The sequence below is a fragment of the Bos javanicus genome, chromosome 6 (assembly GCF_032452875.1).
Source record: "Bos javanicus breed banteng chromosome 6, ARS-OSU_banteng_1.0, whole genome shotgun sequence".
Taxonomy (NCBI): Eukaryota; Metazoa; Chordata; class Mammalia; order Artiodactyla; family Bovidae; genus Bos; species Bos javanicus.
The window spans coordinates 86063077-86078376 of NC_083873.1; the positions used below are offsets into that span (position 1 = coordinate 86063077).

A 15300-nucleotide genomic window follows, 5' to 3' on the forward strand; every position below is an offset into this window, starting at 1 on the left:
TTGAGGCAGCACTGAACCTCAGTCCCATCCCCATCTCTGCAACCTAATAGCAGTGGCAGGTTGCCTGGCTGCAGTCAGTGGGACTTGGTTTTCCCTCCATCCTATTTGGGTGGCCTTAGGAGCCTGAGGGTCAGTTGGGTTGGCCACCTGGCTCTCTCAGTGGTGACAGCTGGGCAGGGTCTGGGAACCTTGCCCTGAGGGAGCTGCCAACTAAGATCTGCATCTTCTTAGCCAGGACTGGGACCTTGGAGGGTGAAAGTTGTGCCTTAGGACCTTGCCCTTTCTTGTCAGAGTAGAAAATAACATTTATTTAGTAGAGATTTATAAGAACATTATTGCCTGACCATGATCTGACTTCAAGAACAAAAGATCTGACACCAACAAGTTTGCAACAACTAGCCATGCGCCTCCCTCACATTTATTATAAAAAGGCTTTGCTGAAAGCTTTTGAGAAGTTTGGGGTTTTTAAGAAATGAGTCACCCATCTCCTTGCATGGCCCTGTAATAAACTTTCCTCTGTTCCAAACTCCAGTGTTTTAGTGTTGTTTGGTCTCATTCTGCACTGGGCACACAGACTTGCATTTTCAGTAACACACTACCTGGATAGGACTCTCAACTGAATATTTAAGTCACCATGGATAACTTCAGCCATGTGACAGTGTCATTGACAAAATAAATGACTACAAAAAGCAAAAAGTCAGTCTGTGGAACTGAATGGAATTAGCTTTAAATGAGCATGTATAACATAAGAAGCTAAAGGATTCATTTCAGTTCAGTTGCTCAGTTGTGTCCACCTCTTTGTGATCCCATGGACTGCAGCACGCCAGGCTCACCAACTCTTGGAGTTTACTCAAACTCATGTCCATTGAGTCAGTGATGCCATCCAACCATCTTATCCTCTGTTGTCCCCTTCTCCTCCTGCCTTCAATCTTTCCCAGCAGCAGGGTCTTTCCCAGCTAAAGGATTAATATTTTCCAAATAAGAATTTTAGCCTTGATTCTCAGACTTCTGGCTATGAAGGCATAAGAGAGATCATATTTACAAGTGACATGTCGCCACAGTTTAGGCTGGCTATAGTATTCCCACAAAAATATTTCTGAACCACCAGAACACCCAACCACAGCACATTAACTCACAAATTCCTCTGAAATCAGTATAGTCTTAGGACTTGTCTAAAAGTTTTTCCATTCACATTCAGACTTCTTTCTCATGATCACACATTTCCCAGGTTCAGAATGACTGGGACATAGGAAGCTATACCAAAATTTCACCAAATTCCCACCAGGATATTACCATATGCTATGCTGCTACTTGTTTTGTATAGTTTTTAAGTCAACTTGAGACTTGCTGAAGAATATTTTGTCCTATAGGTTTGAACATCATTCTCAGCCAAGACCACTGCTGCCAGTAGAGAAGAGTAGGTGTCACAGCCATTTAGTCACTCAGCAGTCATATCACTCAGTCCTGTCAGGAGACACCAGTTATTTTTCATGGAATTTAATGTAAGTATCATTAACTGGACATTATGAATTCCTAATGTGTAACTGAAGAGCCAAAATGAGAAGACCAAGGTACCAAGCAGATATCGACTGAAAAAAAAAAAGCCAGTATTTGTTGGGTCAAGGGAAGAAAGGGTAAGTTTGAAATTATTAAAACTTAGAATCTTGCAGGAAGGATTCTGCAGTATGAAATGCCAACCTATGGAAAAGCAGAACTTGGCTGGTGTTGGTTTCTCTGAGTTTTAGAGACAGAGTCCTTTTAGTCCAAGACCTGGTCCAATCCAGCAGGATGCTGGAAGGTGGGAACCAGCATCTCTGAGATGATTTAATGATGTTCTCTCTGTGCTTCAGAATGTTGTGTCCTCACAGTCTCCTGTAAGACGGTCTTGGGGTGGCAGCAGGTATTTAGGAAATATAATTTTTCATTCTTTGTCTTAGAATCAGTTCCCAAACTTGTATAAACTTTAGGTTCCTGAAAACCTAGGTCTGCCTATAATTAGGATAATAGAGAGTTATTCAATTTTACTTTATCTTTTTACAAAGAAAGCTTTGAGAGGTTAAAGAACTTTATCACAAGACAATATTATGCATAAATGGCAAAGTCAATACTGGAACTAAGGTCTTTTGAATTTCAGAACACAATACACCATCTTCCCCCTAATTTGAAAGTTGTTTAAGAATTTGTACTAGTTTTCAGGCAATGACACATGTAACTGTCATTACTTTTTAATATACTTAATTTTTTAGTTCTTATTATTTTTCAGGCAACATCCTTATCAACAGCCTATAAATAATTTTTTAGGAAAAAAACATTGTTGAACATGCCTGGTAAGATCTTAGTACTAACTACCACTCAGTTGCTTCATCATTTAAAAAGAAATGTTAATTTATTCATGACAATGTCCTAGAGTTATTTTGCATATTAAATTTTAAAATAAAACATTATTTATACACTAACAAATCTCACATTTATAGTTTAAATTTTTGTAAGTATTAGATCTAGTTCACAGAGAAAACTTGTACACAGATTTCTTAATAAAGTGAAACTGTGACAAAGAAAATATATATATATTGGATATTAAGATGAAGCTAGAAATAATGCCCAAGAGAGATCTCAAGTGGGAAACTGATATCTTTGATTCATATTGATTGATACTGTTTACATAACTCCAAAGAAACAAAGCTTACTGCTCTGCAGCAGGGCAGCAGACTTCAAATATAATTCTGCTAAATCTATTTATATCGGGGAGATAGTTTCCATCTGTCCAAATAAGTCTCAGCACTAACAATAGTATGACACTACAGTCACCTTGACTTTCCTGTGACCAGAGACATTAGCTCACTTAGGTACTGTTCTAGAGACCATTCATTCAGGAACTTTTCAAGCCATGATTGATTAAAGTTTAACATGAGTGACAGTCTCTATTTCTTAACAGACATGTGCTTCTGTTGACTTGTCTTGTTCCAATACTTTGTTAGTCACAACCCCCTCAGAAATTGTCTTTCAGTTTTGCCAGTGTTCATTCTAAGTCCTTCAGAGTCAGTGATCCATTCCAACATAGATCACCCCTGGATTTGAAACACTTGGCTAATAAATATATTGGCATCTAAACAAGAAAGAAAGGATACTCATCTTCTGACAAGCTAGATTACTGTCAGAGAAAAAAGAGGTTTATTGAACTTTCCATGTAAACCTAGAAGTAGAACTGTCTTCATTGTTTGGGCATGTTATTGTTCAATGCTGACTAGAGGCTAAAATTAGCAAAACAATGTACTCCATTATGTCATTAGAATTTTTAAGGCAATTAAGACAAAGCAAACGAAATGAAGTACGGTGATTTAAAACTAAGATCAACTCTCAAAATGGGGTTTCTTTGTCCCCACACCACCTACAAGTTCCAAAATATTTTTAAGAACAAATATTTCAATATTCTGTGACATTAACAATTCGCATCGTGCCAAAAACCCAGTAGGGATTCAACAACTGGTGAATGAGTGAATGAATGAACAAAAGAATAACTAAACTCCATGACATGAAAATTATAAATACCAACATTCTTCAACTGCAAAAATTGAGGCAAATGAGGTTAAACAGCTAGTCTGGCATAAGCCAAGGAATAAAGGCTGATATTGGAAATTGAGGTAAAAGTATCTAACTGTAAATTCACTTGATTAATCTCTGCAGCACACTATGACATGTGATTTCATGAAGATGATGAAGGTTATGTAGATTGAGGAACCAACATGAAATCCTTGTTAACTCAGTATTCAGGCCTTGAAGTGAGCAGACTTAGGTTCAGTAGGGCCTACGTGTAAAATAGAGGTGATATGAGAACTCAATCCACCCTACCCCGTCTTATGATTTCCCAACTTAATAACTGAGCACCACATGACCTTTTAGAACATTCTTTCAGAAAACTATTTTAGTCCTTTAAGGATCAAAAGAAGCTTCCTTTAAAATGTCCATATAAGTCTTTTAAATAACGTAAATATCATGAAGTAATTACAGGCACAGAGAATTAAAATATAGTTCAAATTCAGCAACTGCACAAATCTGGCCTCTTCAACCACTAGATTTCTCTCTCTTGCTATTTCCAAAACTTAGATCAAAATCCTATTCCAAGCATTCATTTTTCTCATCTTTCAAAAAACTGATTCAACTAACCAATGTTACATAAATGAGAGAAAAAATATATAGATTCAGACATGTAGAAATGCCCAAGGATAAAATAGTTATAGTTTCATAATTTCAACTGAAAAACAACAGAAACATAAACACATAAGATAGTCCCAAAGTCAAGTTCCAACAGTCAAGAGACATATTGGAGATGCTCGGAATCTAACTGGCCATGGTAATGTGTTTGCTATTTAGCAACATCTATTTAATAATGACTTCTAATTTTAATTCTAGATCATTCCCCCAAACTCTCTAGATCAAGTTAGAGTTTAATTTTAAAATAATTTTATTTTTTAACTTCCCACATAAAATGTATTTAACTTTTAGATAACATAGTAAACATAATGATAGTGTGTGCATGTGCGTGCTAAGTCCTTTCAGTCGGGTCCAACTCTTTGTAACCCTATGGACTATAGCCTGCCAGGCTGCTCTGTCCATGGGATTCTCCAGGCAAGAGTACTGGAGTGGATGGCCATGCCCTCCTCCATGGGATCTTCCAGACCCAAGGATCTAACCCACGTCCCTATGTCTCCTGCCTGGGTAGGCAGCTCCTTTACCACTAGTGCCACCTAGGAAGCCCCTATAGTCTGAAATACTGGAGTGGGTAGCCATTTCCTTTGCCAGGGAGATCTTCCAGGGATGGAACCCAGGTTTCCCACATTTCAGGTGGATTCTTTACTATCTGAGCCACAAGGGAAACCCAAGAATATTGGAGTGGGTAGCCTATCCCTTCTCCAGTGGATCTTCCAAACCCAGGAATCAAACCAGACAGATTTGATGCATTGCAAACAGATTCTTTACCACCCGAGCTACCAGGAAAGTGGTCATGATAGTATACATAATCAAAAATGACTCATTAAAATTACTTGAAATACAACACTTTCTGCTTCTCTTTAAAATAAAGAAGCAGTAGCTCGGAGAAAGCAATGGCACCCCACTCCAGCACTCTTGTCTGGAAAATCCCATGGATGGAGGAGCCTGCTGGGCTGTAGTCCATGGGGTCGCTAAGAGTCGGACATGACTGAGGGACTTCACTTTCACTTTTCACTTTCATGCATTGGAGAAGGAAATGGCAACCCACTCCAGTGTTCTTGCCTGGAGAATCCCAGGGACAGGGGAGCCTGGTGGGCTGCCATCTATGGGGTCGCACAGAGTTAGACACGACTGGAGTGACACAGCAGCAGCAGCAGTTCACTTGAAGCTCCAGACTATTTTGTTGAAACAAAAGGGCATTGTGATTCATTATATAATATATATTTCCTCAGGAAACACCAAATATTGAATGGATCAAAGCTCCTCCTCAGAAATGGAAAAAAAAAAAAAAATACTTGCCGGAAAAGATTGCCAAATTGGCAATGACAATTTCCTACCTTTGTTTAAAGAACATCAACCAAATCTCAACTAGGCTTTTCCTTGTTATCACATGTATCCCTTGCATCTATATAACAGCTGAGATTTCTTATTCTTTCTCTACTTCATTTGCCATCTTTCAAAAAGTCCCTGGCAGGACTAATTTGACCAGCAGGATAATCAGCCCTGAGAAGGCTCTCATACAGCGGTAAGTACATAAAAATATAAACTAAAGGATTTTTACTTTGAAATTTAAATTTTTCTCAGACTTTCAAAGACATAATTTTATGGGATATTTTTTAGCATGTTCATTTTCAACAAAAGAATAATATGTGGCTTACATAATATTTAGTTACCATAAAGTATATTAAATGTTGAGAAATTCCATATGTCAAAAAAAAAGCATTTATTTTAGGCCCCTGGGACAATTAATCCATCCAATTACACAATCAATCAACCTTCCCCTCTGATGTACCTTAATGACTTTTGACCTTCATAATAACCAAAATACTGTCAGATGTACTCTGAGAGAATGATTGCATGATATGTTTTTATTATTTGCTTGGCTTTCCTTTCCTGAGATTTTAAGAATGTGTCATAGGAGAAATGATGCTTAAAAATATAACCATATGTATATATATTCAAGGAATTTTTTTCCCTAGATCATTTTAAGACTCAGATTGTTCAGCCAACACACGTAATCGATGGGCAGAGATAACTGTCCAAAAGCTAGACTGCACAAAGGTGCACGAGGTTGCTTTCCCACAACTCAAGCTCATGTACTTCAAATGTATCATCAATTTTGAGCCAACTGAGAGTAAAATACCTGGACACCTCCCTTTTCTATGCACAGGTCTTTAATATATCACGTGAGGATTTTTTGCAGTTTTTTGTGACCACTCATCACAGACTGAAATACCTTAGTAGAATGTTATTAAAACTAGGAAAGGATTTATAGTATGCAATAATTTTCCTCTAAACTGTATCTAGTAGGGTGATACTGTTTCTTTCCTTATTTTTCAGTTGTACTAAGAAATTAAATTTAAAACATAGGATCTAGTTAAGAAATTAATATCTGAAATACAAGTCTGTAGAAATCTTCAAAGCCCTATAATCACTATTTAAAAACACCAAGATACTCAAATCCAAGTAAGCTGTCCATTTCAAAGTAGCAACTTCTGAAATCCAAAACCTTAGTTATAAAAGTTTCTATGGTATAAATGCTTTCGGAACAACTTTTTTGCCATTCACAAGTCAAAAGTTACGACTAAGTTCATCATTCTAAAGTTAAATGTTACTACAGCCTACTGACATTAATTGTGAGCCCAAAATAATATTAGACAAAATTCTTAAAATGCTGCAGTAGTATTCCTGTATGAGTCATATACAAGTGTTGGGACACTTTCTGAATAGTACTATTAAAAAGTAATGCTGATCAGCCACTGTGCTCACTTTCAGGAGTAACCATAAGGATGAAACCACTGTGCTTGACCTTGGGCCTTTTGGCTTTTGTAACATGTTTCTTGGTAAGTCTCATTACACACATCTGTATATTTTTCTAACAACTACTACTTCAGATTTCTTTTTGTATTAATGATATCATCCTACTTTATATATTAGTAGTTAGCAATCATTGTTGAAGCACTGTTCTAGTGTTTTAATCTGCCTGAAATTTAAAAGCTAACTTAATTTCAAAAGCAACACATTGCTCATGGCTGCTATTTTGGGAAGTTTAGATCTACAATATCAGGCTACTTTATGCAGACACGTACAAATGCGGGTCCCACACATTAGCAATTTCACAAGTAGCTGAAACAAATTGATTGCAAGTTTTTGATCCAACATACTGAAAGACAATATTTGAATATTATTGATATTTAACACAGTTGTTTAATGTTATTGGGACTTCATTTCCTAATCTATAAAACGAGATAGTTAAAAAAAAACATTTATGGTCATCATAGTGTTCATGGAAAATCCCATGGACAGAGGAACCTGGCAGGCTACAGTCCATGAGATCACAGAGTCGGACAGGACTCAGCACACATACCTAGTGTTCATGGATCGTGTGCCTCAGAGTAAACAGATTCATTTATTTAAAATATGCTATATATTCTGCACTTCATCCCAGAACAAACAAGAGAGCCCAGAGAGGAGGATATAGGGATCTACATTTTGTCAAGCACTCAGGGGAATCTATGCATGCTAACTTTTGAGAAACTATAAACATTTGTACCAACATATCTCATGGAAAAGACTGTAGAAGCTTCTAACTATCTTAAATTGCAAAGGATAAAAACTCACAAGTTTGGGGTTTTCTTAAGTAGTGAAATGATAATCTCCAAGGAGGGATGGATGAATTCCAATATAGGAATGAGGAGATTAATTCCAGAGTAATTTCTGCCAAAGATCTGTAAGATCCTTTATACCAATTGGAAAAAGAAAACTTTTTTTCAGATCATTAGGACTTTAACAAAACAGGAAACATAAAATTATATCATTCTTAAACATAAAATTATATCATTCTTAAACATCAAATAATGCTTCTTCCATCTACTCTCAGAAACTTGAGTAAGACCAGGTCATTCAATAGGTCACTCAGGAAGTCCAACATTGGCCTAAGTACATATTAGTGCATTATATTCTATTATTAAGTATCTTATGATATAATTTTGATAAGCCAGTTAAACATACAGACATATTTAAAAGTTCATATCATGTCTTACTGACCTAATCTTAAAGAAGATTTTCAATATGTTTATATCCTCAGAATATGAGAAAAAACATTTTCTTAATTTAAAGGATCATATTTTGATTATCTAAATAATGTTTCTGCAAAATAAATTTGAGTCCAATAATATAAGCAGTCTAAGTAGAAATAAGTCTTTTCTCAGCTTAATTATATGAGACTAATGATCATTAACAACTACTGAATTTTAGAAATGCAATGAGTAGAATATCTTTTACATATGGGCAAGATAAGTAGTAATATTGGGCATGAAATATTTTGCATGTTCATTCCATTATACAGAATTTGGGAGGGATTGGGGACAGGAGGAGAAGGGGATGACAGAGGATGAGATGGCTGGATGGCATCACTGACTCGATGGACGTGAGTCTCAGTGAACTCTGGGAGTTGGTGATGGACAGGGAGGCCTGGCGTGCTGCGATTCATGGGGTTGCAAAGAGTCGGACACGACTGAGCGACTGAACTGAACTGAACAGACATTATCTCATAATCCTCAAAGAAAGACAAATGGTTTACTATTAATTCTATTAAAATACAAATAAATTTAGGTCCAAAGGATCAGCTCCAATTATATTCCAATGAGAGGACAGGTTCTTCTACTGACATAGTATTGTCATCACTTTTACCAAGTTCACTACCTTGACCCCAAGGTGGAAAAATAACCAATCACTGTGGCTGGGTTAAGAGATTAGGAAAAGAACAGGCATTTACTAGGAAGATTTTTCACTAGACCTAACCTTTGGATCTATATCAGAATATCCTTAGGAGACAAGGCTACTTTTACCTAATTCTTTGTGTCAACAATGAAAATGATGTTAAATATTTTCCCTACACTAAGAATTAGTTTTCTAGAAAAATAAAAATTAAATCTGAAACTTTTTAAACACCTTGACTAGTTTTTGGCTTGTCAGCCGTTGAGTCAAGTATCCTCCAAACTCCAGTCAAACAAGCTAGAGAGGGCAAACAAGAGTACTGATGCAGAGAAGAGTTTTGGCATTTTACCACCTCACTGGTACACCAATAAAAGAACTTCACTGACATGTTGTGGGGAGAAGCCTGACTGAAGAGTCAATAGAAATGAAGAAGTAGGGTTAGCAAACCTAGACTACCTTTTCTGAAAATATTGCAAAGTGATGCAGAGAGCTATCACAGCAAGGGAAAGCATAGTTGAAAGCGGACCTTTTTCAAAAAGGTAAACTGAACATAAGGGATAGTTTCCTGAGAAAAACAAGCCAATTGAAAGGCACATATATGAAGTGCAGGAAGCAAACGGGACAACTGACAGAGCTCTGAGATGTTACTTGTCTACGAAAGGAAATATCTAGATATTGATGACTTTATGGTTGTGTGGCTGGCAAATCTGTGACTCATTTCCAATTGTGTGCATCATTTTGGAGAAGAGGGAGGAAAATCATCTTGGTGGGGAAGATGGGGGTTCAGAAAGAGGTAGAGAATTTTAATGAAATCGGCATCCACTTGGGAAAATCACAGACCTCTAAGGAATGTGAAAAGCAAACTTCAAATACTTGAGAGGTCTGCAGGACAGCACTGAAGGGCCATAATCTGTGGTGGCACAATGCTTTCATTATCTGCCAGCTCTGTTCAAGAACTCAGGACAAGGAATCATTGACAATTTAAGGTTAATTCTAAAGTTGTGCATGCTCAGTCGTGCTCAACTCTGCAAACCCAAGGACTGTAGCCCGACAGGCTCCTCTGTCTGTGGGATTTTATAGGCAAGAATACTGGAGTGGGTTGCCATTTCCTTCTCCAAGGGATCTTCCCGACCCAGGGATCACATTCACATCTCTTGAATCTCCTGCATTGTCAGGCAGATTCTTTATCACCGCACCACCTGGGAAGTCCAATTCTAAAGTTAGGAATTATCAAAGGGAAAACAACAGACAAACCAATAGGTGGAGGGCCTGAGGAGAGCAAGAGGGAATGTGCTTGTGTGTCTATGGAAACCCTCAGTGAAGGAAGACTTGTACTTTCTTACCCTAGAGCATTGCCATATTTTCCCTTCACTTGCACACCCTCTCCCCGTTTTATATTATTTAAGCCTCTTTACAAAGGCTGGCCTTTTAGTGAGATAATCATTAATCTTTCCTCTAATAAAACCTAATCAACATTTATTTCCTGCACTATCTGTTAAAAGTTGTATTTTCAGAGTAGCAGGTAACATTTCTTGAGCACTGTACCTGAACCAAGCATGGTCCTAGTACATGACAGGCACCATTTCACAACAAACCTCACAATGGCCCTAGGAGGTGGGTACTTTTAGGACTGACATTTTCCAAATGAGGAAAGAGAGTCTCCAAAAGGACTCCACATTCACACAATCTCTAAGGAGCAGATGCAGAATTTAAACCTGGGCATGAAGCTCCAAGAGACTAGCTTTCTGCCTCCCTTTCGGCAATTTTTGAACTGCTGTGCATTGTAGGTACTTGGTTTGTAGACTCACAAAAGCAGGAGTGTGTGTCTACCTCTCCTACATTAGTGTAGACCAAAAAGTAGTAATATCTTTCACACTTTATTAGTGTTCAAAGCCTGGAACAACCCTGAATAAAGAGACATTTCCCCATTTGGAATGATTGCAAGCACACGTTCTACTATAAACAAACAAAATGATTTGACTGAACTCTTTTCCACTCAGTATTATCTCAGGTTTCATTGAGAGACTAGGCATTCAGAGAGTAAAAAAGAAATTCCACATTTTCTCTGACAGAGACTTTAGACACATGGAAGAGTTTTTCATTGCTGCATAATAAGTTGCCATAAACTAGTAGTTTTTAAAAATGCATTTATTGTCTTGCTATTTCTTTGGTCAGACTCTGGCCTTGGCTTGGTTGGATTCTTGCTCATACTTTTAGAAATTTTGAAAGGTGTAGCCAGGGCTATGGTCCATTCTGGAGCCCAGGTCCTCTTTCAACTTGCATGGATGTTGACAGAATTCAGTCCCTTGTCAGTAAGACTGAAGTCCCCACTTGCTTTCTGGCTAAGAACCAGAGACCAATCCCAGCTCTTACCACCCAAGGCATTCACACTCAAGGCACCATCTCCACACATGGTGTGTGGCACTCTGCTTCAAAGTCAGCAGAAGGCATTCAAGTCTCTCTGAATTCTCTCTCTGACCTGTAGAACCTGTTTTACAATAAATGAGCTCAACTGATAAGTTAGGCCAGCTTGGGCCAGCAGGGAATAGGAATCTTGGGAGGCACCTAAGAATTCTGCCTAACACAGAAAATACACATTTTTATGCTTGACACTGAAATATCTAATTTAAAACTGTTTACTTCTTTTTTTTCCCATAGTCTGGAGAGAGTCACAGAGGCCCCAGACTACCAGTGCCTAGACCACTGCCACCTGCTCGTCTTCCTCCATCACGCATTCCTTCTGTCCCAGGATTTGTTCAACGCCCTTCTCTACCTTCTGGTCCTGGGAGAATCCCACCATACCTTCTTCTACCTTCTCGTCCAGGGAGAATTCCACCACGCCCTCCTTTCTTCCCAGGTTATCCAAATCCACCAAGACCTTATCCATCTAGACCTCAAAAGCCCCTTCCATATCCTCCATTGTATCCTCCCTTCTTTCCACCTCTACCCCCAAAACCAGCAACTACAACAGCCTCCCCTACTATCTCCATTACCAACACAACAAACTCCATTACAAACACAACAGTCCCCAACGCCAGCACAATAGTCCCTAGTGCCGACACAACAGTCCCCACTACCAACACAACAGTCCCCACTACCGACACAACAGTCCCCATTACCGACACAACAGTCCCCACTGCCGACACAACAGTCCCCATTACCGACACAACAGTCCCCACTGCCGACACAACAGTCCCCATTACCGACACAACAGTCCCCACTGCCGACACAACAGTCCCCATTACCGACACAACAGTCCCCACTGCCGACACAACAGTCCCCATTACCGACACAACAGTCCCCACTGCCGACACAACAGTCCCCATTACTGACACAATAGTTCCCACTACCGACACAATAGTCCCCACTACCAACACAATACTCCCCACTGCCGACACAACAGTCCCCATTACCGACACAACAGTCCCCACTGCCGACACAACAGTCCCCACTGCTGACACAATAGGCTCCATTATAACCACAACAGTCCCCATAACAAATGATGCAGACTCCACTACAAACACAGCAGAACCCACCACCAAATTCATTAACCCCACAACTACATCACCCAATACCCAAAATTCCTTTATTAGATTTTTAGAAAAATTTCTTTCCTTTTTTGGATATAGAAGACAGAGCCCATGAGCTCTGAGTTTTGGGGCTAAATAATCTTAGAAATTGTAAAAGAAAGCACAAGTTATGAAAACAGTATGCCAACAAATTGAAAATAAAGAATTCAGCAATGATACTAAGCCTCCAGTGTCCTCAGGAGAGCCATCATTTTGTCCACATTTATGCCACCCATTTGAAAATTATTGCTACCAGAAACCTGCCCTTGTGCTATGAAACCAAGGAGGGAATTAGGAAAAAATACAATGAGATACCTAGACTCGTAGTTTAGGGTAATGAAGTTGGAAAAGTAGGCAACAGGATCCTTTCTTGGGTATCTCAACCCATCATATAATTACAAAACACAAAATAACATGTTAAAAGATACTAAAATTAAATAATAGCTCTTGCAGCTTTTTACATGACCTGTCAATTCCAGAGCAGAGATGTCTTCCTAGCAAATCTAAATATCTAAATGAGGTACAATCAAGGCACAAATCTTGAAATGTCATATAAAAAATCATTTTCCAGCCAAAGTAGGACTTGATAAATAATGATCATTTCAGACATCAATAATAAAAGGAAGATGGCTGAGATTTCCAGATTTCCTCTTGCTTCCTATTATTAGGTAAGATTTTAATTTGGGAAAATTTGGGAAAAAATTTGGGAAAAAAAAGTATTATGACCATCATGGCCTCATTGTATCATGAGAGCAATCATCTCTTTTTCACTGTTGAAGTATAAACCTGCATTTTCTTTCTGTACACTTACTTAATTACCCACATTTCCACCAAGTACTTATGAATCAAAACTTCTCAAAGATACTTGAAGTAAGCCTAAATTTGTTTCTTGGTGTTTAACGCTATCCTTATTCCACAACTACTTATTGAGAATCTGCCATGAAACAGAGACTGTTACAGCAAATGAGAGATCAGTAATAATGAAGGCAGTCAAAATCACTGCTTTCATGGAGCTTATATTCTAATATAACAGGAAAAGAAAGTAAGCAAATGTAAATGTAATTTAAGAAGGAAAAAGCACTTTCCTAAGAAGTGAAGTAGCTCAGTCGTGTCCAACTTTTTGCAACCCCACAGACTATAACCTACCAGGCTCCTCCATCCATTGGATTTTCCAGGCAAGAATACTGGAGTTGGTTGCCATTTCCTTCTCCAGGGGATCTTCCCAACCCAGGGACTGAACCTGGGTCTCCTGCACTGCCGGGAGACTCTTTACCACCTGAGCCACCAGGGAAGATGAAGGGTGAGGTGATAAAAAAGAAACTATGGTGATTGGCTGTCTTATTTGGCAGAATCTCTGATGAAATGATATCTAAGCAAAGACTTGAAGAATGTTAAGAGCAAAGTATTACAATATCTGGTAAAAGGACACTCAAGGCAGAAGGAATCAAAGATGGAAAGACCTGAAGTAGCAGTGAATGCTGTATCAGACCATAGAATGTTAATCTGATTCAAACTTAGTAAGAAAGAAGAGAATATCAAGGAGGCAGACAGATCACATCATAAAGGACCTAGGATTTGAATTCCATTCTAAATGTATGGAAGGTAACTAAAATTTTAGATAAAATAATAACATTTTCTGATTTGCATTTTCAAATTTTCATTTCTATGATGATCCTGTGAATATGATTCTGTTTAGGAAAAAAAAAAGACTAAAGTCTATTTCAAAACTTCTGTTGAGAGGGGTGATTGTTTAGACTAGGCTGGGATCAGGCTCCCAGGGGAGAAAGGATCAGATATAGAAATGCTGGAAATACCCAGAGGAATTTGAAAAATGTTGGATGTGGATTTCAAAAAAAAAAAAAAAAAATCTAGAAATAACTCTGATATATGGGGCCCAAGTGAGTATATGAATAATGATGTCTTTTAGTGACAAGATAGACTGGAGATGAATCAGGGTTTAAGGATTTGGAATATACTAAGTTCTGAACTGGGTATATTAACTTAGAGATCTCTAACTTCTGTACTGTTTTTTATTACTGCCACAGCATATCACCGTAGACAGCATCCTGGAATAGGGAAAATGCTTTATCTCCCAGTTCTATATATCAGAAGTGTACACAATGGCCGGGTCACATAGTTTCTCTGCTTAGAGTCTCACAAGACTGAAATAAAGGTATCATCAAGGCTGTAATCCTTTTTAGAAGCTCTGAGATGAAACTATTTCAAGGCTCAGTCATCTCTCTATACGTCTCTCTTGCCAAACTCTTCTTCTGCTACATCCTCTGACTCCAGCCGGAGAAATTTATCTACTATGAAGAGCTCAATTAATTAGAGCAGGCCTACCAAAAAAAAAATTGAGAATAATTTCTTTTTTGAAAGAATTATAGCATAATAAAGGGTTTCCCAGGTGGCACAGTGGTGAAGAATCTGCCTGCCAATGCTAGAGACACAATAGTAGGTCTATTCCTGGGTTGAGGAGATCCCCCTGGAGTAGGAAATGGCAACCCACTCCAGTATCCTTGTCTGGAAAATTCCATGGACAGAGAAGCCTGGTAGGCTACAGTCCATGGTGTTGCAGAGAGTCAGACACAACTGAGCACACACACACGCACACACACATATAACGTAATAATATCTGGAAAGCACTTTGACAGCATAACTCTTTGAAAAGTTGCCTTTACTTCCCCTCATTATTCAATTGTCCACTGAAAAAATATGTGCAACCTAAAAGTTGAGAGCTAGGTTTATTCGGTGGGAATCACGAGGACTCCAAGCCCAGTAAACAGTATCTCAGGTGACCTAG

The 15300-nt window shown here is 38.4% G+C and overlaps 2 protein-coding genes across 4 annotated transcripts in view; one reads left to right on the top strand and one right to left on the bottom strand.

The window, feature by feature from the left end:
• LOC133249654 (serine/arginine repetitive matrix protein 2-like) overlaps positions 1-15300 on the bottom strand; it is a 215312-nt gene that overhangs the window by 174672 nt on the left and 25340 nt on the right. The window lies entirely within an intron of this gene.
• On the top strand, positions 5638-12674 carry LOC133249653 (zonadhesin-like). The gene is made up of 3 exons (XM_061420389.1): positions 5638-5734; positions 6985-7052; positions 11587-12674. Exons 2-3 carry the CDS (start codon positions 6999-7001, stop codon positions 12571-12573), a joined length of 1041 nt encoding a protein of 346 aa, XP_061276373.1. The 5' UTR covers positions 5638-5734; positions 6985-6998; the 3' UTR covers positions 12574-12674.

Coding starts and splice junctions, on each gene's coding strand:
- LOC133249653 (XM_061420389.1), top strand. CDS start 6,999: ATGAAACCACTGTGCTTGACCTTGGGCCTTTTGGCTTTTGTAACATGT. Junction 7,053..11,586: donor CTTTTGTAACATGTTTCTTG/GTAAGTCTCATT, acceptor TTTTTCCCATAG/TCTGGAGAGAGTCACAGAGG.